The following is a 25,013-nucleotide window of genomic DNA, read 5'->3' as shown; positions in this document are numbered from 1 at the left end:
CACATTACACACACCAAGTCAAATCACCTCTGTTATTTTCCGTTTTATCAACTGTTTTCTGTACCCTGGAGACATTATGCCTTGTCGGTGTGTTGTCGGAGGGTGTAACAACACAAACAGACGGATTCAAGTTGACTTACGTGGAGTGGGCTAATCAGACATATCAATGGTCACGGCATGCCGATGTTAACATGCTATTTAGGCTAGCTGTATGTACATATTGCATTATTATGCCTCATTTGTAGCTATATTTGCATCCAGCCTTTCCCTCCACCAACATGTAATGCCAAACAAACACATACCAATCGACGGATTCAAGTTGCATCAGCGGTCAAAAGATGCGAAAGTACCTCGTTTGTTCTACACACTTTACCAACGATAGCGATGCTACAACAGAGATGGCACAGAGATGTGTGGATATCCTGCGACACTCAAAGCAGATGCTTTTCTAACGATAAAGTCAACGAAATCACAAAGGTGAGTTTTGTTGATGTTGTTGATTTATGTGCTAATCGGACATATTTGCTCACAGCATGACTGCAAGCTAATCGATGCTAACATGCTATTTAGGTTAGCTGTATGTACATATTGCATAATTATGCCTCATTTGTAGCTATATTTGCATCCAGCCTTTCCCTCCACCCACATTTAATGCCAAACAAGCACATACCAATCGACGGATTCAAGTTGCACCAGTGGTCAAAAGATACAATCGTCCTCGTTGCCGCTGTCTGTCGTGATATGGCTCAATAGCTTCAGTTTCTTCTTCAATTTCGTTTTCGCTATCTGCCTCCACACTCCAACCATCCGTTTCAATACATGCGTAATCTGTTGAATCGCTTGTGCCGCTGAAATCCGAGTCTGAATCCAAGCTACTATGCTATACCTTTGTGTGCTATCCGCCATATTTGTTTCTGGTGGCTTCACGCAGTGACGTCACAGGATGATAGACGGGTGGCTATAACGACGGTTAAAATCAGGCACTTTGAAGCCGTTTTTCGGGATATTGCGTGATGGGTAAAATTTTGAGAAACATTTCGAAAAATAAAATAGGCCAATAGGAACTGATTTTTATTGTTTTTAACCCTTCAGAAATTGTGATAATGTTCCCCTCTAAACCCTGAATCTCCACCCAGCCAGTGCCTGTTTGTCCGTTGCCTGCAGTAGAATCCAGCTCCGAGCTCACGTACTCTGACCTTTGCCCTGAACGTTTTGTAATTCCTGTTTTTTTGTATTTTCTCAGGTGGTGGACAGACTTTTGACCCGGTTTTCCTGGAGCTGATTTTTTGTTACTACTTATGTATTTTCTCCAGTGATTTTTAGTTATTAAAGAGAGATTTTTTACTGATCTGCATTTGGATTCTTATTTTTTTGAGACCACAACAATGAGGAAGTCAGGATTCATGACTAAAATGGGCACGTTTTGTATTGCACAGCATATCGAAACGGGGTTTGAAGCATGATACTGATAAAGCATGATCCCTGGAGTCACATGCGACTCGCCTGGAATTGCACAGTGCCACCCAGAGGCACTATTTGAAAAGGATTGCCTAAAGTTACAGTGGATTGTTTTGTAAAGCCCTTTGAAGAGTGACACTTCTTAAGCCGATCCAACTGATAGGTTAAATAACAGCGTCACCTTGTGGTGTATTTGTCAAAAAAATAGTAGTGCAAAGTACTAGTGCATGTTGTGGCAAATGTTCACTCTTTTCTTTGCAGCGGTTCAGGAGTTGAGTCAGGCTAAAGGTTAGCATTTAATGAAAGGGACTTACCAGATGTTTCTCATTAAAATACTGTATTATAAAATCACTTTGATTGTTTATTTTGTAAAAAAGTGTCAATTTACCTGGAAAAAGTCTGCAATTGTGGCAACATGGCTGGCACAGGCGCACTTCCTTGCATCCGGCACGTCCTCGCCCACCTGAGAAAGTGAAGGGTCATAAAACAAAATAAGCACAGGCTCGCTAGCACGGCGAAAAATAGGCAGCGCTCCACTAACTGTACATTTCATCCAAAGCGATAAAAATGAATGAGCGTATTATCTCTTCACCTGTTATGTCCCCCGTTTTTTAAACAATGACACTCAGTGATCACGGCTCATTCAAATAAAGCAAAAAAAAAAATGGAAGATTGGGACTCAAGCCACTTTCTACATGACTTAATACATTTCTGAAATACAGTATAAGAATAATGCTTGATGTAAAGTGGCCTGCCGAGCAAGGTCGCCGCATAGTACCCCTAGCCACTTTTATAGAGAAATAGACGTGGCACCACAGGAGTCCACAGCACGGTTGTCACTATTCCAAAAACGTTTAACTGTATTGTATGACTGAAAGTGTCAAAAATATGCATCTTGATGGCTGCGTCTATTTTTGTTGATTTTTTGTTATTTGTATGGGTTACATACGTTCATATACCACCTGGGGATCAAATGGATATGAGCTTGATGTATGGATCTTGTATGTACTTCATATCTTACCCAGTTGATGAGGATGTATCGCGGCAAGGCAGCGTTGGGCTCTTTCACACTACAGAAGCCATACATCACCCTGCCATTGTCAAAGGACAGCGTGATCTCTGCGAGGCCGCCCCCTGCAGCACAAAGAGTGAATAATATCCATCAACATTTTTGTATTTTTTTCACAGAAAATTTCATTTAAAAAGGTGTTGCAGAGAGAATAATTACTTGAAATACTGGAGTTTAACTATTGAATAAATAAATAAACAAAATTTAAATTAAAAAAATGTCAATAGAATTGTATCGCACTGAATAAAGTAAAAAATAATATACCTTTGAAAATTAAAAATTAAAAGACAAATGTGAATGGAATTGCATTTCCATACATATAAAATAGAATAATTGCAACACACTGAATAGAGTAGAATAAAACAGAAGTAAAATACAAACAAATATGTGACATGTATTTACAAGCTGCAAGAAAAAAACTTAATAAACAGGAAGATAACATTTCAATAAATTAATACAAATGTGAACAGAAGTAGGTCACATTGAATAAAATAAAGTTCATCCATCCATCCATTTTCTACCGCGTATTCCCTTCGGGATAAAAAGTGAATAGAATTCTAGTTTGAATAATAAAATAAAAATACATAAAAAAAATAGAATTGCATTGAACAGAATACAATAAAACAAAAATAAAATACATACAAATAACCGACATTTATCTGACAGCTGCAGGAAAAGCAAATACCAAATTCAAGTTTAAATAAATAAAAATAAAATGTTGAAAAAAATGGTATCGCTTCAAATAAAATCCTCAGTGCTCTGCCATGTTTTGTTATTGTCAATAGCGCTGTGTGTGTGTGTGTGTGTGTGTGTGTGTGTGTGTGTGTGTGTGTGTGTGTGCGTGCGATTGTGCGTGTGTGTGTGTGTGTGTGTGCTTGAGTGTGTGTATTTTCTTTTTTTTACTGGCTGTGCATGAAAACTGCAATATGATAAAAGTTTGGTTGGAAAAAAAAATACATAGAAAACATATCAAATAAAGGACCATTCAAATATAATTGCAATGCATTGAATAGAACACAATAAAACTAAAATTATATTCATACAAATATGTGAAACGTATCTGTTAGCGGAGGACAAAGAAATACATAAATAAAAAGGTCTACTTACAATAAACAAATCAAAAGAAATTATAATTTAATTGTATTGCATTGAATAAAATTAAGTAAAATAAAACATTTGAAAATTGAAAGAAGAAAGATAAATGTGACTAGATTGCATCTCATTTAAAAACAATGAAATAAAAGGCATGAAATAAATACAACAGAAAACAAATTCACACAGAATTGCAACACACTGACAAGAATAGATCATGCTAAAAATAAAATACACACAAATAAGTGACATTTATCAGTTTGCTGCATGAGAAAAAAGTATAATTCAAACATACCTCCTGATGATGCCAGCGTTAAATCGTTGCTGTCATCGTCGTATGCGTACAAAGCCCTGTTCACAAGACAGAAGGGAGATACATTAACATCCATCCATGCATTTTCTACCGCTTATTCCATCATACTCTCTTTGATATGAACACCAAAGTATATGCACTTGCGGAACATGCTTTCAAAGATTGTAACTTAAACGTATGGAAAGATCAGACATTCTTTTCGGGTGAGAGGAAATGAAAGTGACAAAAGATTAAAAAATACAGATAAAATGTGAATTTGTTAACCTCTGTCATACAATACAGTACAATGCCATCAGGGGATTTAAAGATGACCTTATCAAGCAACAAACAATCTGATGATTTTTATAAAATATTAATAATAGAATAAGTATTGTTTGGTTCTTAATCCTGCTGTCCAGGGATGTTGCATAGTGTGTGCCTGGGTGTGTTTGTGGCCAAAGTGGCAATAACTAGTCAGTCAACATGACCTTACACGATTGCAGCCTGAAGCGTAGCTCTGACTTTGTGCTGACCTCCCCACTTATTCCGTCTCTTTCTGCTTAGTCACGTGCCTTCCAAAAAACATTCCTCTTCCTCTCGGTTTATGTCATCGTTTAAGATCACGGAAATAGCCACAGCCCTTTGCCCTGTAATTGTTTAACCTCACAAATAATACTGACAGCGTAATATCAGCGATAAAGTGCACAGGAAGGGGCAATTTATTTTTGTTCTTACTATTACTTTGCGGTACACCTTTCTTGTCTACATTTTACAATTCGACCAGTCGTCTTTTCAAAGATGTAGTCTTATAATGTAGCTTCAACAGATTATTTTTGAGTTGTACCATTTAATAAATACAAAAATTAAAAAATACACCAAAAGTAATGAATTGTTTAGTTTGAACATTTTATCTAATTTATTTGTTTTATTATTATGTGTAAGTTGTGCAATTAAATTTTTTCTCATGCAAAACTAATAAAAAACACTAATGTTATTGTTATTTTGCACATAACTGCACTTAGTTGTCCAGACATATGGCAAAACCCACATTTTTTTAATCTACTTTTTTGTCAGGTCTTGTGATCATGTTTTGTTTAGTTATGTTCTGTAACTCCAAGACTCCATTAGTTCCTGTTTTTTCACCCCCTTGTTTTGTCACCATGGCAACCCATTAGTTTCACCTGTCTCACGTGTTGGACTCACGCACATCAATCATGTCATTATTATTTAAGCCTTGTTTTTCAGTTGGTCGTCCTGGTATCATCACCCTGTTTATGACCACTCTGTTTCATGCCTGTTTCATGTCATAGTTCATGCTGCCCTGTTCACGTCACCTCAAGTAAGTTTTTGTTTATTAATGCCACAGTTAGTGTCTTTTCATTTCTATGCCCATAGTTCTGCCGTTGTGCTAGTTTTTGTTTTCTTAACCAAGTTTGTTCAAGCCTTGTGCGAGCCCTTTGTGTACACTTTTTCATAGTAATAGATTAAACATGTCTTTACCTTCACACAACGACCGGTCCAGTTCCTTTGCATTCCGGGAAAACAATCCACACCATAGTCCCCGTTACGACATTTTTAATCTTGAATTATTCAATGTCTCGTTGTTTTTAAGTGAATGAGTGATACTTTTTGTATCAACTGCTTTTTAGTATTCTGTTAATTATTTTATTGTCTTATTTAAAATGCAATTAATAGAAAAACACAAATAGTATTACATAAAATGTAATACTATTATTATTATAATTATTATTTTGGGCTGTGTAATTAAAATATAAAACAGATATTTTAAACCTAAAAATATTAAAACAAAAACGCATGCAAAACTAAGGAAACTTCATGTTCAGTTTTTTTAAATATATTATTTTTGGGTCGAGAAAATAAGAATACATAGTTATAAAAAATGCATTGTTACGTAATCTTACATAGTGTTTTGGTCTTGTGTAATTAATGAAAAATACATAAATACTGGATAAAAAGCATAAATACTAACTTAAAATTATAAAAACGATTCCTTGACTAAATTTATTATTTAGGGTTGTCTGACGAAGAATCATATATACCAGTGCTCCCCAACCTTTTTGTATCCGCGGACCGGTCAACGCTTAATAATATGTCCCGCGGCCCTGGGGGGAAATCCTTTTTTTTTTTTTTTCTTTGTCATGAAAAAGGGACGTTTTTGTCATGAAAAAGGGAGGTTTTTGTGGTTGGTGCACTAATTGTAAGTATATATTGTGTTTTTTATGTCGATTTAATAAAAAATTTTAAAAATAAAAATGTATTTATTTATTTACTTTTTCAAATAAAAATTAATAAAAAATTCTTCTGCGGCCCGGTGGTTGGGGACCACTGATATATACAGTACAATAATAAATTGTTTTATTCCTTTGTATTCTATATTGTTATTATTTTTGGACTGTACAACTGATGTGAATGTTTTTATTTAAAATTATATATTTATTAATTTATTCAAAATTGTCATTGGAAAGCTTGACCACATTACAAATGTCTCAATTTGTACCATCTAGGAGGAAGAGGCGGTGATATGTCCATACACAGTGCATGGCACGATGTGTGGGGTGGATTTTTAATATTGACCAACATCCCTTATGTATAGTATACATATCTGGAACTTTTGGCCTTCGAAAATGGAGAATCTCACAAATAAGCCAATGAAATGTGGCTTTACGTGAGTGTAAATTGGTCCTCAAGGGACATAAATATCCTCTGACTGGGCCTCTACATGCATAGATGACTGTGCAATGTGTACCAATGCAACAACATGCCTCTGATGGAAACACTACGATGATATATAGTCACCAGGGCACTGGCTAATTGCTGGAGACAGAACAGCTTAAATTGCAAAAAAAACGACAAAACTGTGAAAAGAAAAACAAAAGAGTGGATGAAATAATAAAAAAATCGCAGTTAATATCGCGAGGGGCGCTCTATAAATAATTCCGAGTAAAGCAGACAGCTGTTTATTATTCATACTGAGGCCTCATGACCCAGAAACCACTTGGAGAAAAATAGTGTGAAGGAGGAAGGAAGAGAAGAATAAAATGGCGGACGGATGAAGCGAAGTGATGAGTGCGAAAAGAGGACCGGGGATAAAGATAATGAGGGATTGTGAAAGGACTCCATTAATCAGGATTAATCAAAAGTTGGAGGAGCTTCTGCAACTTTCTCTGATCTGATCTGCTCAAGAAGGATACGGGGTTCCATTGCAGACCTTTTAATGTGTTTTAACACCACGGAAAAATAGCCCACTGGAGAGTTTCACCATGGTAACTGGGCATCACCACCCCACCCCAATCGCTATGGAAGCAACAGCAGAGTAGGACCTGAGGGGAGTGGCCTTGTTAAATAAAGATAAGACACAGAAAGCAGAACAACACATTATTAAAGTTAAAGTTAAAGTACCAATGATTGTCACACACACACTAGTAGTGGCGAAATTATTCTCTGCATTTGACCCATCACCCTTGATCACCCCCTGGGAGGTGAGGGGAGCAGTGGGCAGCAGTGGGCAGCAGCGGCGCCGCAGCCGGGAATAATTTTTGGTTATTTAACCCCCAATTCCAACCCTTTATGCTGTAATGGGTCCCATTTTTATAGTCTTTGGTATGACTCATTATACAAGAAACATCTTAAGAAATAATATTACATATATTGTTTATGTTTTTTGTTTTCTTTTCTTAGGCCCACTTTCATTAATGTTTGACCTTACTAGTCTAATACCACCAGGGGGCGATGGACATCTTTTGCATGGAGAGAGCTCTGCGCAACAGTGATGTGAATATCCATCCATTTCCTACTGCTCGTCCTTTTTGGGGTTGCGCGGGGTGCTGGAGCCTATCTCAGCTACATTCGGGCGGAAGGCGGAGTACACCCAGGACAAGTCGCCACCTCATCACAGGGCCAACACAGATAGACAGACAACATTCACACCCTACGGCCAATTTAGTGTTGCCAATCAACCTATCCCCAGGCGAATGTCTTTGGAGGTGGGAGGAAGTCGGAGTACCCGGAGGGGACCCACGAACATGCAAACTTCGTACTGAGAATTCTTTTCACGTAATCGTCTCTTCTTGTCTTTGGACAAATCTGCTTCAAAACTTGAATTTCAAACCATCATCAGCATGCATAAAGTCCAGAAAATAAATATACAAATATATATGTATATTTTTAAAAGTACTTTTTTCTTCATGATTCCACCATCTCAAAGATGCTAATGAAGAAAAGTGTGATGAGAACCATAGAAAAGCCACATTACTTTTTCCTGTCTACTGAGCATCTTCAAAGGACAACTACTTTTACTTTAGGTCTTAAACAGTTTGACTAGTAGTTAGTAATTAATCAATGTTATGTAAAACATTGCCTGCACGGTTAATGAAGTTTAATGGCGGTCGCGGATTGACTTTAGAACAGATCAAGCTACTTTACATTTTCCTATAAAGTTCTGGATGATTTGTGGGATGTCCCACTATGTTTTTTCAACTAGGATATATTTTAGATTAGGGTTGTTGGGGTCCATTTTTCGGCCGCGAGCTGCCCCTTGCAGGCTGCCCAAAAATATCTGTTTACACTTTTCCACCATTTGTGGCATTAATGAACATCTCAAACAAACAGAAGACTGAATTTATAGAGTAGTTTCTTAAGCCCAAAAATTATAACTTAAGTGATGAAGCTGTATTTTTATTTGCGCTTCAATTTTATTGACATTTAAGAAGCATTCACTATTATTTAAGCACAACATAATTGTATGTGAAGCGACCGGAATGAGAATCAGCACCTCCAAGTCCGAGTCCATGGTTCTTGCCCAGAAAAGGGTGGAGTGCCATCTCAGGGTTGGGGAGGAGACCCTGCCCCAAGTGGAGGAGTTCAAGTACCTAGGAGTCTCATTCACGAGTGGGGGAAGAGTGGATCGTGAGATCGACAAGCGGATCGTTGCGGCGTCTTCAGTAATGCGGACGTTGTACCGATCCGTTGTGGTGAAGAGGGAGCTGAGCCGGAAGGCAAAGCTCTCAATTTACCGGTCAATCTACGTTCTCATCCTCACCTATGGTTAATGAGCTTTGGGTCATGACCAGAGGTGGGTAGAGTAGTCAGAAATTGTACTCAAGTAAGAGTACTGTTACTTTAGAGATGTATTACTCAAGTAAAAGTAAGGAGTAGTCACCCAAATATTTACTTGAGTAAAAGTAAAAAGTATGTTGTGAAAAACCTACTCAAGTACTGAGTAACTGATGAGTAACCTGATTACGGCAACAAATAATGCACAAAAACATAAAAATAGCAATGAGCAAATTCAGAGCCAGGAAAATCTGTTAAGCAACTAAAACAATAATATATATTAAATAATAGTACATTAAAATAAAAATTTAAAAAATGGCACATTGAGCCACAATAACTTAACAGCACCATAGCCTCGGTAGGCATTCATTGATTTGATTGATTGATTGATTGATTGATTGATTAAAACTTGTATTAGTAGATTGCACAGTACAGTACATATTCCGTACAATTAACCACTAAATGGTAACACCCCAATAAGTTTTTCAACGTTTATCAATTACTTAGTAAATGACCAAGTCGAGGTGATCTACCTCATATATACATATACATACACACACATATCATTTATACACACACATATCATACATACACACACAAATCATTTATACACACACGTATATATCCATCCATCCATTTTCTACCGCTTATTCCCTTTTGCGGTCGCGGGGGGCGCTGGCGCCTATCTCAGCTACAATCGGGCGGAAGGCGGGGTACACCCTGGACAAGTCGCCACCTCATCGCAGATATATATATATATATATATATATATATATATATACATATGTATATATACGTACATACATTTATATATACAGTATATAATTTATATTTATTTATTTTGCCGTTTTTGTTCACATGTTGAAGGTGTTTTAATGAATATACATGCATGTTTAACATATAGATTCCTATCTTTCATGAAGACAAGAATATAAGTTGGTGTATTACCTGATTCTGATGACTTGCATTGTAGTGCTGATAACGTCCACTTTTTCAAATGGAGGAGAAAAAAAGTTCCTCTTTTCCGTCTAATACCACATGAAAGTCGTTGGTTTTTGGCATCTTATTTGTCCAGCTTCCATATTCGTTTTTATACACTTTACAAGAAATACATTGACGGCAAATTCCGTAGCTTGCTAGCTTGTTTGCGCTGGCTTTCGGAGACTCTTATTTTGTTAGCGCAAGCGTGATGGAGCGGCGCTTTTATTGTGAAGACAGGAACTGTGCGATCAGTCTTTAGGCTTTTGACGGGAAGTACGGTTGAAATAAAACGTGTCTTTTTTCCTTTACACTTTTGATTGATTGATTGAAACTTCTATTATTAGATTGCACAGAACAGTACATATTCCGTACAATTGACCACTAAATGGTAACACCCCAATAAGTTTGTCAACATGTTTAAGTCGGGTTTTACGTATCACAGTCATGTGACCGCCTGGCTCTGTTTGATTGGTCTAACGTCACCAGTGACTGCATGTGATTGGTGAAACGCAGGCATGCGTAGATTCTACTTTGAAGCTCTGTCATTAACCAAAACAAACATTAATAGATCGATAAAAAATAGTAGCGAGTAGCGAGCTTAATGTAGATAAATGGAACGAAGTAAAAGTAGCGTTTCTTCTCTTTAAATATACTCAAGTAAAAGTAAAAGTACGTCGCATAAAAACTACTCGTAGAAGTACAATTTATCCCAAAAGTTACTCAAGTAAATGTAACGGAGTAAATGTAGCGCGTTACTACCCACCTCTGGTCATGACCGAAAGGATAAGATCACGAGTACAAGCGGCCGAAATGTGTTTCCTCCGCCGTGTGACGGGTCTCTCCCTTAGAGATAGGGTGAGAAGCTCTGCCATCCGGGAGGAACTCAAAGTAAAGCCGCTGCTCCTCCACATCGAGAGGAGCCAGATGAGGTGGCTCGGGCATCTGGTCAGGATGCCACACGAACGCCTCCCTAGGGAGGTGTTTAGGGCACGTCCAACCGGTAGGAGGCCACGGGAAGACCCAGGACACGTTGGGAAGACTATGTCTCCCGACTGGCCTGGGAACACCTCGGGATCCCCCGGGAAGAGCTGGACGAAGTGGCTGGGGAGAGGGAAGTCTGGGCTTCCCTGCTTAGGCTGCTGCCCCCGCGACCCGACCTCGGATAAGCGGAAGAAGATGGATGGATGGATGGATAATTGTATGTACATGTATTTTTGTGTGTTTATATTTGAGTGGGTCCCAGGCCCCTTTGTAGTGTAAAATTTGGGCCCTGTGGTCAAAAAGCTTAAGAACCCCAGTTTTAGAAAAAAATTTAACGACGTTCAAGCAATACAGCGGAAACATGTGATGACCATAAAACTTTAAACTGAATTTGCTAACACATAGGGAAGTATCTGTGTACTTAGTACAATATGAGCAATCCCTACAAAACACCATTATTTGGCAATATTGCTTATGTATCTAATGCAGGGCTATTCGATCGGCGGCCCTGGAGCCAAATCCAAACCGGACTGCAAGTACATTTAAAAACGTGTGAGGAGCCTTACATATTTGCATCACATTCCCAAAAACACTGGAGCGCTGTCATATAGAAAATTAGTTTGCGCAAAATAAAGTCAATGTTGCAAAAATAACTAAACATATGCAAAAAACTACTCTTTGCTCTGATTTTAATATTTTGGGTATTGTCCTTGTGTGTCAAGGGACATATTTCCTGTTTTTTAAATAACTTAAACAAATAAAAACTATTTTGTGAGAATAAAAAATATTCATCTAATCACTGTTGTATTGACCATATATTGATACCATATTTTGTATCTTTATGGTCAATATTGTATCGATCCGCCCACCCCTGTTTACAATCAGGTGCTTTAGCTAGCGGTTAGCATATCTATCTACAGAGTGTATAGCAGCATGTTTAGCTATTCCTCATCCTCCAGTGATAATGGTACATGTAAGAAACAGTCTATTCGGCACCACGGAGGCAAGTATTTCTCACTAAAAGAAGAGGCTTGAAACTGTGAAGAAATGTTATCTGCTAGCAAGGACGGAGAGTTTATTTTAAAGCAAAATTATGTATGCGTATGTATTGACCTGATCACTGACCTTTTAAAAAAAACCACACCGCTTTTCAGGAAACCATTTGCTTGTCAAGATTAAGGAGTTTACAATAAATTGGTGTAAAAACATCCCTTTAAAAAAAAAATTGATTAATCTGCATTTATGCACAAATAATGCATTTTTTGGGATTAATCACGCGTTAACCCGTTATTTTATATGTAAACACACATACATACTATATACACACGCGCACACACACACTGACACACACAAACAGACACACACACACACTGACACACACACATTTATATTACCACTGTTAGACCCCGAAACCGATTTATTTATTTAACATGATTTCCTACAAGAACATGTGAAGGTTCCATTTGAGTTGGATTGCCTTTTTCTGAGTTTCAACTGCGATATTTTAAGTACAGTCTAATGATGTTCAATCAGCACAAAAGGCGAAGTAATTTATGGACAAATTGCATCATCAGTCTCCATGACAACCTCATGAAAGTGGCCTCATTCAATGGATGTTTAAGTATGCAAAGTAACAAGAGTTTCAGTCTGAATTAAAGACTTGCAGAGGCTCCCTCTAGGCTCAGCCAGTCCGGGCCTGCTGGTGAGAATAAAAGTCACCACAAGTTAGAACCGTTATGTTATGAACCGTGCCAGCTCTCGAAGCGGTTGTCCTATCTCCGACTGACTCGGGGAAGATGACAACGGAACGTTGCTGATCCATTAGGGATGAAAAGCCAGATGATGACGTGCTCAAGGAAACAGTTCTTTACAGGACAGGAGATGTGACACGCTACTTTCTGTCATTTGCCCGGCCTCACAAGTTGAAATAAACACTACATTTATCGCAAGAAGTTTAAAGTGACCAGTGATTTAATAGCAAAAGCATGCGGTTGGCTAAAAGTATGTTCATAGTGACCAGACAGAGCGAGAAGGAGGGAGCATTGGAGAGAAGTATGCGGAAAACAGTTAAGATAGCATTGTTATTTATTGAGGGAGAAAACCATTGCAGTGACTTCATGCAAAAGCAATGAAGCACTTGAGGGTGGGGAATTATGCGTGATGGCAGTGAGTAAGGCACTGAAAGACCAGAAAAGTCCACAAAAGTCCATCTTGGGCATTAAATACCACTCGGAAAGATCAAGTTGGGGGCTTTTTGGCAACGCTAACATTACGAACATGTCTTTTGTCTCTTCTAAGCCAAACGAAAACACTTTTTTTTAACAGCCGCTAACGGCTCGTGATGAATTGACCAGATGGGAATCCCAGTGGTCTTGCCAACCAGCAGCAGCAGCTGAAGCAGAAAATTGAGGAATATTTTTTTCCATCAATGTGAAATAATTTTGTGAGCAAAGCGCCACGTTTGGCTGTGTCACCGTTCACAGAAAAAAGGCTGAGTTTGATCATATTCAATTAGGCGGGGGATCGTTGACACTGTCTCGAACAGAAGGGAAACATTCATGTCCAAATGTCTCCAATAAAGGAAGTTAAAAGAGACTTGTGTTGCAATACTGACCTCAACCTTCCCAATCATACTTGTTTTAAAGTGAAATGAAACCAGAACTACTAAAACAAAAGTTAGAGGTACTGTAACCAATGTAACCGACAAAAAATAAGGATATTACCTTTGATCCAAAACAACAAGTATCAAAGTATTGACTGCTTATAAAGGCCACAAATAAAAACATTATCCTACTTAATACCAAAAGTTCACAATTATACTTAGTGCGCACTTGAGTAGAGATGACTCCCAAATTTGGTACATTTATAGGCACAGAGCGTGTTCAAACACTTGGCGGGCAAACAATCACTCACGCATCACTCAGAGCAAACTCAGTTGGACTGCCTTTTGGTAATGTGGTAATGTTCCATGCCGACAAAGCAAGTATGCCTCAAATTTACGGTAAGGCTCCACTTTTCAAAATGCGGTAGTTTTGATGCTGATCTACAGGTGCTGTTCATATTATTAGAATATCATGAAAAAGTTTATTTATTTCAGTAATTATATTCAGAACGTGAAACTTACATATTATATCAATTCATTACACACATAGTGATATATTTGAAATGTTTATTTCTTTAAATTTTGATGATTAGTACTGACAATTACTGAAAATCCCAAATTCAGTATCTCAGAAAATTACAATATTAGTTACGACTAGTACCAAAAAATATTTTTTAGAAATGTGGGCCAACTGAAAAGTATGAACATGGAAAGTTTCAGCATGTACGGCAATCAATAGTTAGTTGCAGCTCCTTTTGCCTGAATTGCTGCAGCAATACGGCGAGGCATGGAGTCGACCAGTCTGTTGCACTCCTCAGGTGTTATGAGAGCCCAGGTTGCTTTAATAGTGGCCTTCAGCTCTTCAGCATTGTTGGGTCTGGCATCTCGCATCTTCCGCTTCACAATACTCCATAGGTTTTCTATGGGGTTAAGGTCAGGTGAGTTTGCAGGCCAATCAAGAACAGGGATACCATGGTCCTTAAACCAGCTACTGGTAGATTTGGCACTGTGTGCAGGTGCCAAGTCATGTTGGAAAATGAAATCTTCACCTCCATAAAATTGGTCCGCGGCAGGCAGCATAAAGTGTTCTAAAACTTCCTGGTAGACTGCTGCATTGACCCTAGACCTCAGGAAACACAGTGGACCAACACCAGCAGATGACATGGCACTCCAGACCATTACCGATTGTGGAAATTTGACACTGGACTTCAGGCAACATGGAGTCTGTGCCTCTTCTGTCTTCCTCCAGACTCCGGGACCTTGATTTCCAAAGGAGATAAAAAATTTACTTTCATCTGAAAACATAACTTTGGACCACTCAGCAGCAGTCCAGTCCTTTTTGTCTTGAGCCCAGGCGAGACGCTTTTGACGTTGTCTCTTATTCAAGAGTGGCTTTACACAAGGAATGCGACAGCTGAAGCCCATATCTTGCATACGTCGGTGCGTGGTGGTTCTTGAAGCACTGACTCCAGCTGCAGTCCACTCTTTGTGGATCTTCCCCACATTTTTGAATCGGTTTTGTTCGACAATCCTCTCCAGGGGCGCGGTTATCCCTCTTGCTTGTACACTTTTTTCTACCACATCTTTGTCTTCCCTTCGCCTCTCTATTAATGTGCTTGGACACAGAGCTCTGGGAACATCCAACCTCTTTGGCAATAACCTTTTGTGTCTTGCCCTCCTTCTTTAAGGTATCATTGGTCATCTTTTGGACAGTTGTCAAGTCAGCAGTCTTCCCCATGATTGTGTGTCATACAGAATCAAAACGAGAGACCATTTAAAGGCTTTTCCAGGTGTTTTGAGTTAGTTAGCTAATTACAGTGTGGCACCAGGTGTCTTCAATATCTGACCTTTTCACCATTTTCAAATTTTCTGAGATGTTGAATTTAGGGTTTTCATTGGTTGTCAGCTATAACCATCTCCTTTTTGGCAAAAAACACTTGAAATGTATCAGTCTGTTTGGAATGAATGTATACATTCTACAAGTTTGACTTTCTAAATGGAATTAATGAAATAAATCAACTTTTTCATGATATTCTAATAATATGACCAGCACCTGTATAATAGATTTGCTAAAGACGTGCTAAAAAATAAGCATTAGCGAGTTCAACACTTCCAAATTTGGAAATGAAAATTACAACTGAAATGCATGTTATAATCCAGCAGCTGGTGTGTAATAAGTACAATACTTACAGTATAAACACTTTTTAGGGCACAACAAAAAAACTACATTCAGCTTTAGAGGCAAAGGATGCTTCCTGACTAGGCAACACATTGTAGTCCATACGTTACTGCTATCAGGAGTGTAAAGTTTTCTACTGCATATAATACTTGCAAATGAGAAAACAAGATATAACAACTGGACAGTACTATCATCAGCTTACTGTTAAACTTGATATACATATTTTTTTTATTTAAATAATTAAACAAATGATTTATTCACACATGAACGCACACAAAAGTACAGAAAATTGAGTACCGGTATCGTTTTTCAGGTACAGGGAATTGGTAGAGTATCAGTTGAAATGTTACAGCTACCCACCTTCGGTGCACTTCACACCGGTGTTTTTGTCATGGGACCAATGTCTGTGCGGTTAAAAAACCCATGCTTACATGAAAATATAATTGGGTAACTTTATGTTGTGGTGTAAACCTAGCTGTCAACATTTGTAGTTTAAAAAAATGGGAAATTTATTGGCAAAATTAAGAAAAATAAGGCGCTCTGCAATCCCAGAGTCCTGTATGACAAATATTTGTCAAGCAACAATCGCTTTCAACACATCAGGACAGGCCACAATTTCTGCATGGGTACATCTGTACCTCCAAAAAGTGTAAAATTGCCAGATTCACCTAATTTAATGTCAGTGTTGTTCATACAGAACTGCAACAGGGAAATAATGTGGAAAAATGTGCTTCTTTTTGAGGCAGTGTGGGAGTCGCTTGTTGGCCAGTTGTTTTGAATTTATATTCTGGACATTCTAGATGGGTTTCAGCCTTGCAGGGTTCTTTTGCCCCCGAATCTAATAGACTTTGGGGGGGATGATGGTTTAGCCTGCTCCCTTAGGACAACATTGGGGATAGAGTGGCTGCTTGGGTTAGGTAATCCAATGCAATCACAACAGCCAAGTGAAAAGCCCTTCAGTGTCCCTCAGGGAGAAGTCGGAGTGTCTGTCCATCATTCCACAAATACTTTGAATGCCCTCGAATTCTCCAGTCAATTTGGGATTTTCTGCAATAGCAAAAATACTTTTTGCGAACTTCTTTTGTAATTTGGACGTCTGAATTTTGATGTGATGCTAGGTCCTAGCTGTCGTGACTCCTCATCAGAGGGGCCCAGACCGCGTTCACAGTCTTCCATTGTGTACAGCTTGGCTCATAATGGACTTGCTGTGACTACTTCTACCGCCGCCTCTCTCCTTCGCACCAATCAGAACCCAGCGCTGACCAGCACAGAGTCCAGCGCAATGTTGGGCCGTTGCCATGTCAGCGAGTGTAAACAAGAATGACAACAGAGAACGTTTAGACGGGCGAGGGGATGTTTGACTGTGACCCGATGTTCTGCGGTGATAGCCCGAACCCCTTATTGTATTCTAAGACATTTAGCCCGGACTGTGGATTTAAGCAAAGCAGTATTTTCTATTCACAACACTGTCCTGAAACACATAGTGTACTCCTCCAATGAATCAAATCAAGACCAGAAATTGCCGATCAACCAAACCGCACACCCCCTCTTTGATTGATGGATTAATTTTTATTTCATTTTACATTTCCTGGAGTAATTAATTACATTTTAAGGTCAATAAAAAGTCATTAAAATTGAAATATAGGGTTATAAGTATATATATATATATATATATATATATATATACATATATATATATATATATATATACACATATATATATATATATATACGTATATATGTATACACACATATATATATATATACACATGTGTGTATATATATATATTTATATATACATACATACATATATGCGTGTGTATATATGTGTGTGTATATATATATATATATATATATATACACACACACATATATACACACGCATATATGTATGTATGTATATATAAATATATATATATATATATATACATACACATACACATATATATATTTATATACACATATATATACATACATATATATACATACACATATATACACACACATATATGTATGTATATATAAATATGTATATGTATATATAGATACATATATATATATATATATATATATACATACACACACATATATATACACACACTTATACATGCATATATACATGCATATATGAATATATACATATATGCATTTATACAGACACGCACGCACGCACGCACACACACACACAAGCTAGCCAACAAATCATGCATCGGGGATCTTTAAAGAATGACTAGTTATACCTTATTTTATAGTTATTATAGGGTGGTTTACCGTACTTCTTTTTATACTTGTATGATGGTTAAGAATATTAAAATGTTCGTAGTCAGTTCATCAAGGTATTATGACAACAATTAACCTTATTATTTCCAATAGATGTCAAACAGCCAGAGGTGGACTTACCTTTAGGCATACAGACAGATTTTTATGCTGCCCAAAATATCTCATAAAAAACAATTATAAAGTTTTTTTCAACAGTATCTAAAACAAATCTTTATTTTGTGTCCTTCGCACACAATGAACGATTACCGGTACATGCTACTGCACACGCGCAGGTTTGATTTTGGAAAACAGACCAAAACAAACCAGTTGGTGGTGTTATCAGGGGTTTTAGCCAAGGGGAGCAAAGAAGAGGAGACACCGAGAGGAAAGCAAACATTTTTATTTAAACTGCCGAAGATCTCAACCTCTTTCCCATGCAGTGCATCTCCTAGAGGCACTTTTTCAAAGTCAACACTCGTTCAAACAGCCACCGTCAAGAACTCTCTTTTTCCCCATCAGTCGCACTTCTTTGGCTTTCACAATAGTTGTGCTACATGTCACATCCGGTCAAACTCTGATAGGAAAATAAGGATCGCTATTTTATGTTGATTAATGTTCCTATCAGTAAGAGTGTTGGGTAATTGCGGGGCTCGCCAGGCTTTAATGTGCAGCTGGAATGGTCGTTTCCAACATGGCAAAATACCATGTTATTTTTATTATGTTTACCTTGGACCCCTAAATGACTAAATACGCCCCTGCAAACAGCATCACGAAACAAACCTCCACTGCAAATTGTTCTATTATGCCCTTCTATTGTCAACACGGACTTGCCAGTCGGGCGTTGAATCATCATTTGGGTTCATTAAAAATCAGCAGGTGTTGTCGACTGGGTGAGGTCCCCACTGACAGAGACGTTTGTGTCGCAGGGTTTGAACTTAAAACACAACAAGAACTCACACAGAGTGGCTTTGATAGGCCGGGTCAGCGTAGGCAGTCAGCCAGCGGGGGCCTTTCATCCGCTCAGTACTCTGAACGCCACAAACTCCCGCGTTCTTGCATCTCGATACTTTACACTCCTTCCTCCACCGTCTTTTTCTTTCTCTAATTTCCGCTGTGAATGCGAGCGCATATGGCCGCATGCCAAAGAGAAGCTCATATGCTGCACACTGCTGCTAAAATAGGTCGGTTGAGAAGTGTGACAGATAGTAAAGCAAAGTAAAATAGATTGGAATCAATATATCTCTTTGGAAGTAAGAACTAGCATGACAAAAGCATTAAATGCAGTATTTTCCGCTTTAATATCAAAGTGTGTCAATTTAACAAAGTACATTATTAACAAAACTATAACTCAATGAGTTATAAAAGAAGAAACATCTATTTGAGACATGTGAGATGAACAAACACCACATTACTCCAGTCACTACTAAAGATGCAAATGTTCACAACAAGGGAGTAAATGAAATAGGGTAATGCGAATAAAATGTGTTTTGCTACCGCGGATAAAATAAATAAGCTCTGCTATCACAGCTTTTTGTCCAAGTTAACATTTTGAGCTACATGCTTAAAGCTAGCTAGAGATGGTATTATGGTATGGTACGTTATTGTATGATCTTTTTTTTCATTGTACAACAAGTACAACAACATTTCCTTTTCACCAGAAACCCGTTCAAGATTAGACAAACATTGTACAGGTACTGCGATGAGGTGGCGACTTGTCCAGGGTGTACCCTTGCGTTCCGCTCGATTGTAGCTGAGATACAGCGCCTAAAAGGGAATAAGTAGTAGAAAATGGATGGATGGATGAATGGATTGTACTGGTATATATACTCTGGGTATGGCATTAAACTACATCCAGGCATGAGATGGGAGGTTGTGTTTGGGGTTAGTGAGTCCCAACTAACGTCTATAAAATGCACACAAAGAACCGTTTGCACCTTCTCTTATGACTGGCGGGCGGTCAGCGCCATAAAGCTGAGCGGGTCCCTGGGTAAATGGGGCGCGGAGAACAAACAGGACAGACTAAATTCAACAGCCCAGTAAGGCAATTAGTCTAGGAGAAGGATCTCTGATATAAAATACCCCTTCCAACCCGCACCAAGCCAGTGTGGAAGGTGTAGGCTAATAACTAGCATGAAAAGTACGGCAAATGGCAGAAACATGCTGAGGACTGACAATGGCTGATGATGATATACTCTAGCCATTAAATAGACCCCCCTTTTAGACCAGTTGATCTGCTGTCTCTTTTCTGCTCTGCCCCCCCTCTCCTTCGTGGAGAGGGGGGGCAAAGATTAGGTGACCACGGATGAGGCACTCGCTGTTCAAAGTCGGGAACCGAGGTGGACCACTCATCTGTGCATCAGTTGGGGACGTCTCAGCGCTGCTGACCTGTCTCCACTCAAGATGATCTCCTTACACTATAAAATAGATCCACTCAATGTCCATTGCACCGGTCGCCCAGGGGGCAGGGGTCCCCACATCTGCAGTCCCCTCTAAGGTATCTCATTGTAGCCCATTGGGTTGAGTTTCTCCTTGCCCTGATGTGGGATCTGAGCCGAGGATGTCGTTGTGGCTTGTGCAGCCCTTTGAGACACTCGTGATTTAGGCCTATATAAATAAACTTTGATTGATGGATTGATGATGCTATTTTTTGAAACAGTACAAGGCTTGCTCCAATCAGTAGGTGTCCTGTTATCATGGTTGCAAATCGGTAAATAGCATGATATCGCCGTATATACCGACACAGCTGTCAAATGGTAAATGGGTTATACTTGTATAGCGCTTTTCTATCTTTGAGGTACTCAAAGCGCTTTGACACTATTTCCACATTCAGCCATTCACACAAACATTCACACACTGATGGCGGGAGCTGCCATGCAAGGCCTTAACCCCGACCCATCAGGAGCAAGGGTGAGGTGTCTTGTTCAAGGACACAACAGACGTGACAGGGTTGGTAGAAGGTAGGGATCGAACCAGGAACCCTCAGGTTGCTGGCATGGCCAAACTCCGCCACTTATTTTATAGAGAATATACAAACCCTTTATTTATTGATTCAAAAATATCGAAATTCAGCGACTTGGTGCATTTGCAAACAGCAAAAATTTTGTACAAATTAAACTATAACTTGGTACACAAGAATGTTCAACAATGCTTCTCAACAAAAGAAGAGAAATGTACCTTTAGAGGAAAATTTAATTTAAAACATCTGTATGCGTTTACAACAGTTAATGACAGTTTGTTGTCGATTTTAATGCTGTTATTATACTATACTATGTATAATAAGAAATAAGAATTTTAGTATATCTTTATGTGGAATCATTAAACTGTTCTGATAAAAACAGAGAACAACAAAATGGGATAAAATTGCTATGATATGAAAAGGGGTAGGATTAAATAAGCTCTGCTCCTTCCTACTCCTTTTCGGACATGCTGTAAAGAAACAACTGGAAATATGTGATGCATTATATTGTATGCATGTTTGAAATAAACTGAAACTGAACTGAAACTGAAATGTTATACTAAAATTGTAACCTATTTTATTTATGCAGGTATCCAACATAACATTATACCTGCCTGCTGATACTTTTCTTCATTTGAGATGTTGACAAGACAGATACGCATGATACTAAATTACGATAAACTAAAAAGTGGCCCAATTCAGCACTCAGATGCTAATCTAGATACATACTCACTATTGTTGTCTGCTTCCTTCGAACACACAACTCCCCCAAATGAGTCAAAATAGCAATTGTGCTACTAATTGTCTTGTAATTAATGTACATCAGAGCTATTCAATTTTTAGTTTTTTTTGTATTAGTGTATTAGATTCGGCAACTAGTGTTTAGATCCCATTTGACGCAATATCTGAAGAGCATGGAAAAAAGCATTTCACTGTGGTGTAGTCTGCATGTGACAAATACACTTGAACCTTAAACCTTGAACAATATTGGCATATGATAGTCAATACCAATGTGAGAAAATGTGCTATTGGCAGTACTGGTATTTTGGTATCGAGCTGCACATTATTGCCTATGAACAAAATGGATGCTCGTCATATTGCCAGGTTTCTTTTCTAAAGCTCAAGTTGTAAAGTCACTGTTTTTCATATGTTGGTATTTGCCGCATGCTCCTCCACCCGTGTTATGGATCGCTTCTTGTCAATACAAGCAGCATTTGTATCTCCACTTAAAAACTTCTACTTCTGCTGCTTGAACAATAAAAACAATCTATTTCTTTTTGTAAATTATGTGAATGAATGGTAAGAACGATAAAAAAAAGTAATTGAAGCTTTAATTAGAAATGCATCATTTTTTTTATCGTCTTTGTTAGATGCATCCCTAGAGTCGGCTGCACTTTGCTGTGACCTTTACAAGCTCCATGTCCCCTGTCGCATCGATTTTATTTAAACGCAGACTCCCAGTGTTCACAGCAGGGCTGCGCACTGGACCTTTACATAAGTGGCGGCTTCTAATCGAGGTAACCGACACTTGTGAATGCTCCTGAAGAGAAAAATATGTCCCTCGGTCAATAAGGCTGAATAGGGTTAGGGTTCGATAAATTTGGCACCACACTGCCGGGTGGACGCTGGCTACTGCCGTAAAGGCTGGCTACTGACTGATTCCATGCTACAAACGACAATCAAGAGCTTTGCGGTGAAGGCTGAAGCGAAGAGAAGATGTGAAATAAAAGGTCAGCTATGCCACTCTCGTATCGTATCCCATTTACATACCACATCCTCTTTTAGGATTGGAACTAGCTTCTTCTTAATTATGGCCATCATAACGTTTGTGTGTTTTGGAGCAAATAAAAAAGCATTGTCTTACCTGATATGATCAGATGCCAGAGAGAGAAAAGAGATTAGTATATCGATTAAATGTGGAGAATGTTGTTGATTTTGATGAATCAGATTGCCGCAATAAAACAGTTGGCTGTAGCCAGCCGAGGCGCAGTTGATTCCCTTACAACTAGTTTGCTATCTAAAGAAAGTCACACTTCAGTACATTGAGAGAGAAAGACTGATACATTTTTTTTTATAAGAACCACAAAAAGAATAATTGGAAGTAGGCAATAACTAAACAAAAGCTAATGCCGTATTTCCTTGAATTGCCACAGGGCATATAGTATGCGCCTGACTTGAATTACTGCCGGGTCAAACTCGGTTCGCAAAATAATTAGCGCATGCTTAGTATTACCGCCTGGTCAAACTCGTGACATCACGAGTGACACTTCGCCTGTCATAATTTTCAAAATGGAGGAGGCTGATTTCAATACCGGTAATTTGAAATCGCATAAAGGGAAGAAGATTAAGAGTTATTCCGTAGGATTTAAGGTCCAAGCTTACATCACACTCAAATTTGTACTGCATGCCTTTGGTAAGTGCCGGAGTGAGAAGAGGTTTTAAAATAATTAGCGCATGCTTACTTTTACCGCATGCCTTTGGTAAGCGCAGGAGTGAGAAGAGGTTTAAAATTAATTAGCGCCCCGGCGGCAATCTAAGGAAGTACGGTATATCCGAAATTATACATAACTTAATTTCTTAGCTGACAAGTGTCGTACTACAGTACAGAAGACGTAAAGAAAAACACGAGAACCAGAGGGCGCTGGAAAAGAAGAGCAAAATACGCAAGTTATAGAGGAAAATTGGAGCGTTAACAAGTATGCCGTCAACTGTGTCACGACTGAGTCGGTGGCGTGAACCCAGGATGCGGAAATGGGAGTCGACGTATCGGTAAAAATAAAGTTACTGACAAAACAATCAAGAAGCACGAGTGTGGACGAAGCACAAATAAACTAACAGAGGTCAAATAAGAACAAATGGAAAACATTTACAGGCATAAAGCAGTGTGGAAAAATATGGATAGTATAATATAATAACAGCATCAACGTGATGCTGTTCTAAGCACAAGGAGTCACACAGACAATACTGATTGGCAATCAGAACCAAGTGAGCCTCCTGATTGTCAACCAGGAACAGGTGAGGAGCCAGCGCTGAGAGCAGAGGTTAAGTTACCACCACACGTAGAAAAACAAAGCGGACTTGGCAAAACAAGAGTGCTGTAAAGGAAACAAACTTAAACACAGGAAATAGGGTTTAAAACACAAAACAAGTCTATGCCTGTCATGAGGGATCATGATAAATTGGAGATATGAATTACCCATCCCCATTTTGGACAATTGGTTAGATAGTTGAGCTAAAATCGGCACATTTTAAAAACTTGACTGATTTCTTCCAATCTGTCTCTGAATTTTTCACATGTCAAAGTTGTAGATGTAATTGTTAGGAATGCTCCCAGAACTGTATAATTGGGGTTGGGGACTTACAAAAGGGATTTCTCAGAACTTTAGGGAGGAATAAAAAGTACATTGTGGGTCTTGAAGCTTGCATCTCAAGAAAAAAATTTTTTTTTGTTTCACTTTATAAGTGTTCGACAAAATGGCCGTGCTTCGATGAGTGGAACTAAACTATTTCAGCAATCTGCATCAATCTGTGCAGCCAGGATGTATCATTATTATGTACTTCAACGATCATGCAGCAGCTCTGGCACAATTCTAAAAGAAATAAGTCCAACCAACAAAAAAAAAATGTGGGTGGATGGTTTAGCAGGAGAGAGAAAGAGAGAGAGGACTTTTAGGTAGGAGGATGCCCTCAAAAGATTACGATATCGACCTAAAAAAAATCTGCCTTTTGTTTTGCTTATTTATCCAAAGTGAAAGCCTATGAAGTTATCCATTGCTTTATCTCACAATCTGTGCACACATTGAACAATGTTCATGATTATACTGGGCTCAAAAAGCCTCATTTGGATCACTTGTCTTCCCCTTACTGTGTCAATTTGCTCCGCATGACAACATATAATATCTGCCATTCAAACAAATACACCATAGGCCGGGAGCTAATGTCGATCATAAACAGACACACCTCTCCAGCTACTGTAATTGAGACACGGACACAACTTCCTGCAAGACGATCAATCAAAAACAGCCACTCCTCCGTAGCTGCAGCTGCCATCAAACAACGACATTAAAATTA

At 38.6% G+C, this 25,013-nt stretch overlaps 1 protein-coding gene across 4 annotated transcripts in view; it reads right to left on the bottom strand.

The window, feature by feature from the left end:
* The window catches only part of dbn1 (drebrin 1), a 97,479-nt gene that overhangs the window by 23,209 nt on the left and 49,257 nt on the right, over positions 1 to 25,013 (bottom strand). For all 4 annotated transcript variants that reach the window (XM_061898790.1, XM_061898791.1, XM_061898792.1 and 1 more), the window contains exons 2-4: positions 3,915 to 3,970; positions 2,480 to 2,592; positions 1,847 to 1,921 (exon numbers count right to left, since the gene is read on the bottom strand). In XM_061898790.1, the coding sequence (XP_061754774.1) occupies positions 1,847 to 1,921; positions 2,480 to 2,592; positions 3,915 to 3,970 (244 nt within the window). The remainder of the gene's footprint in view (positions 1 to 1,846; positions 1,922 to 2,479; positions 2,593 to 3,914; positions 3,971 to 25,013) is intronic.

Source organism: Nerophis ophidion, linkage group LG04, assembly GCF_033978795.1.
Source record: "Nerophis ophidion isolate RoL-2023_Sa linkage group LG04, RoL_Noph_v1.0, whole genome shotgun sequence".
NCBI lineage: Eukaryota > Metazoa > Chordata > Actinopteri > Syngnathiformes > Syngnathidae > Nerophis > Nerophis ophidion.
The sequence above is the reverse complement of the archived record's forward strand: the minus strand, read 5'-3'. Positions and strand labels throughout refer to the sequence as shown.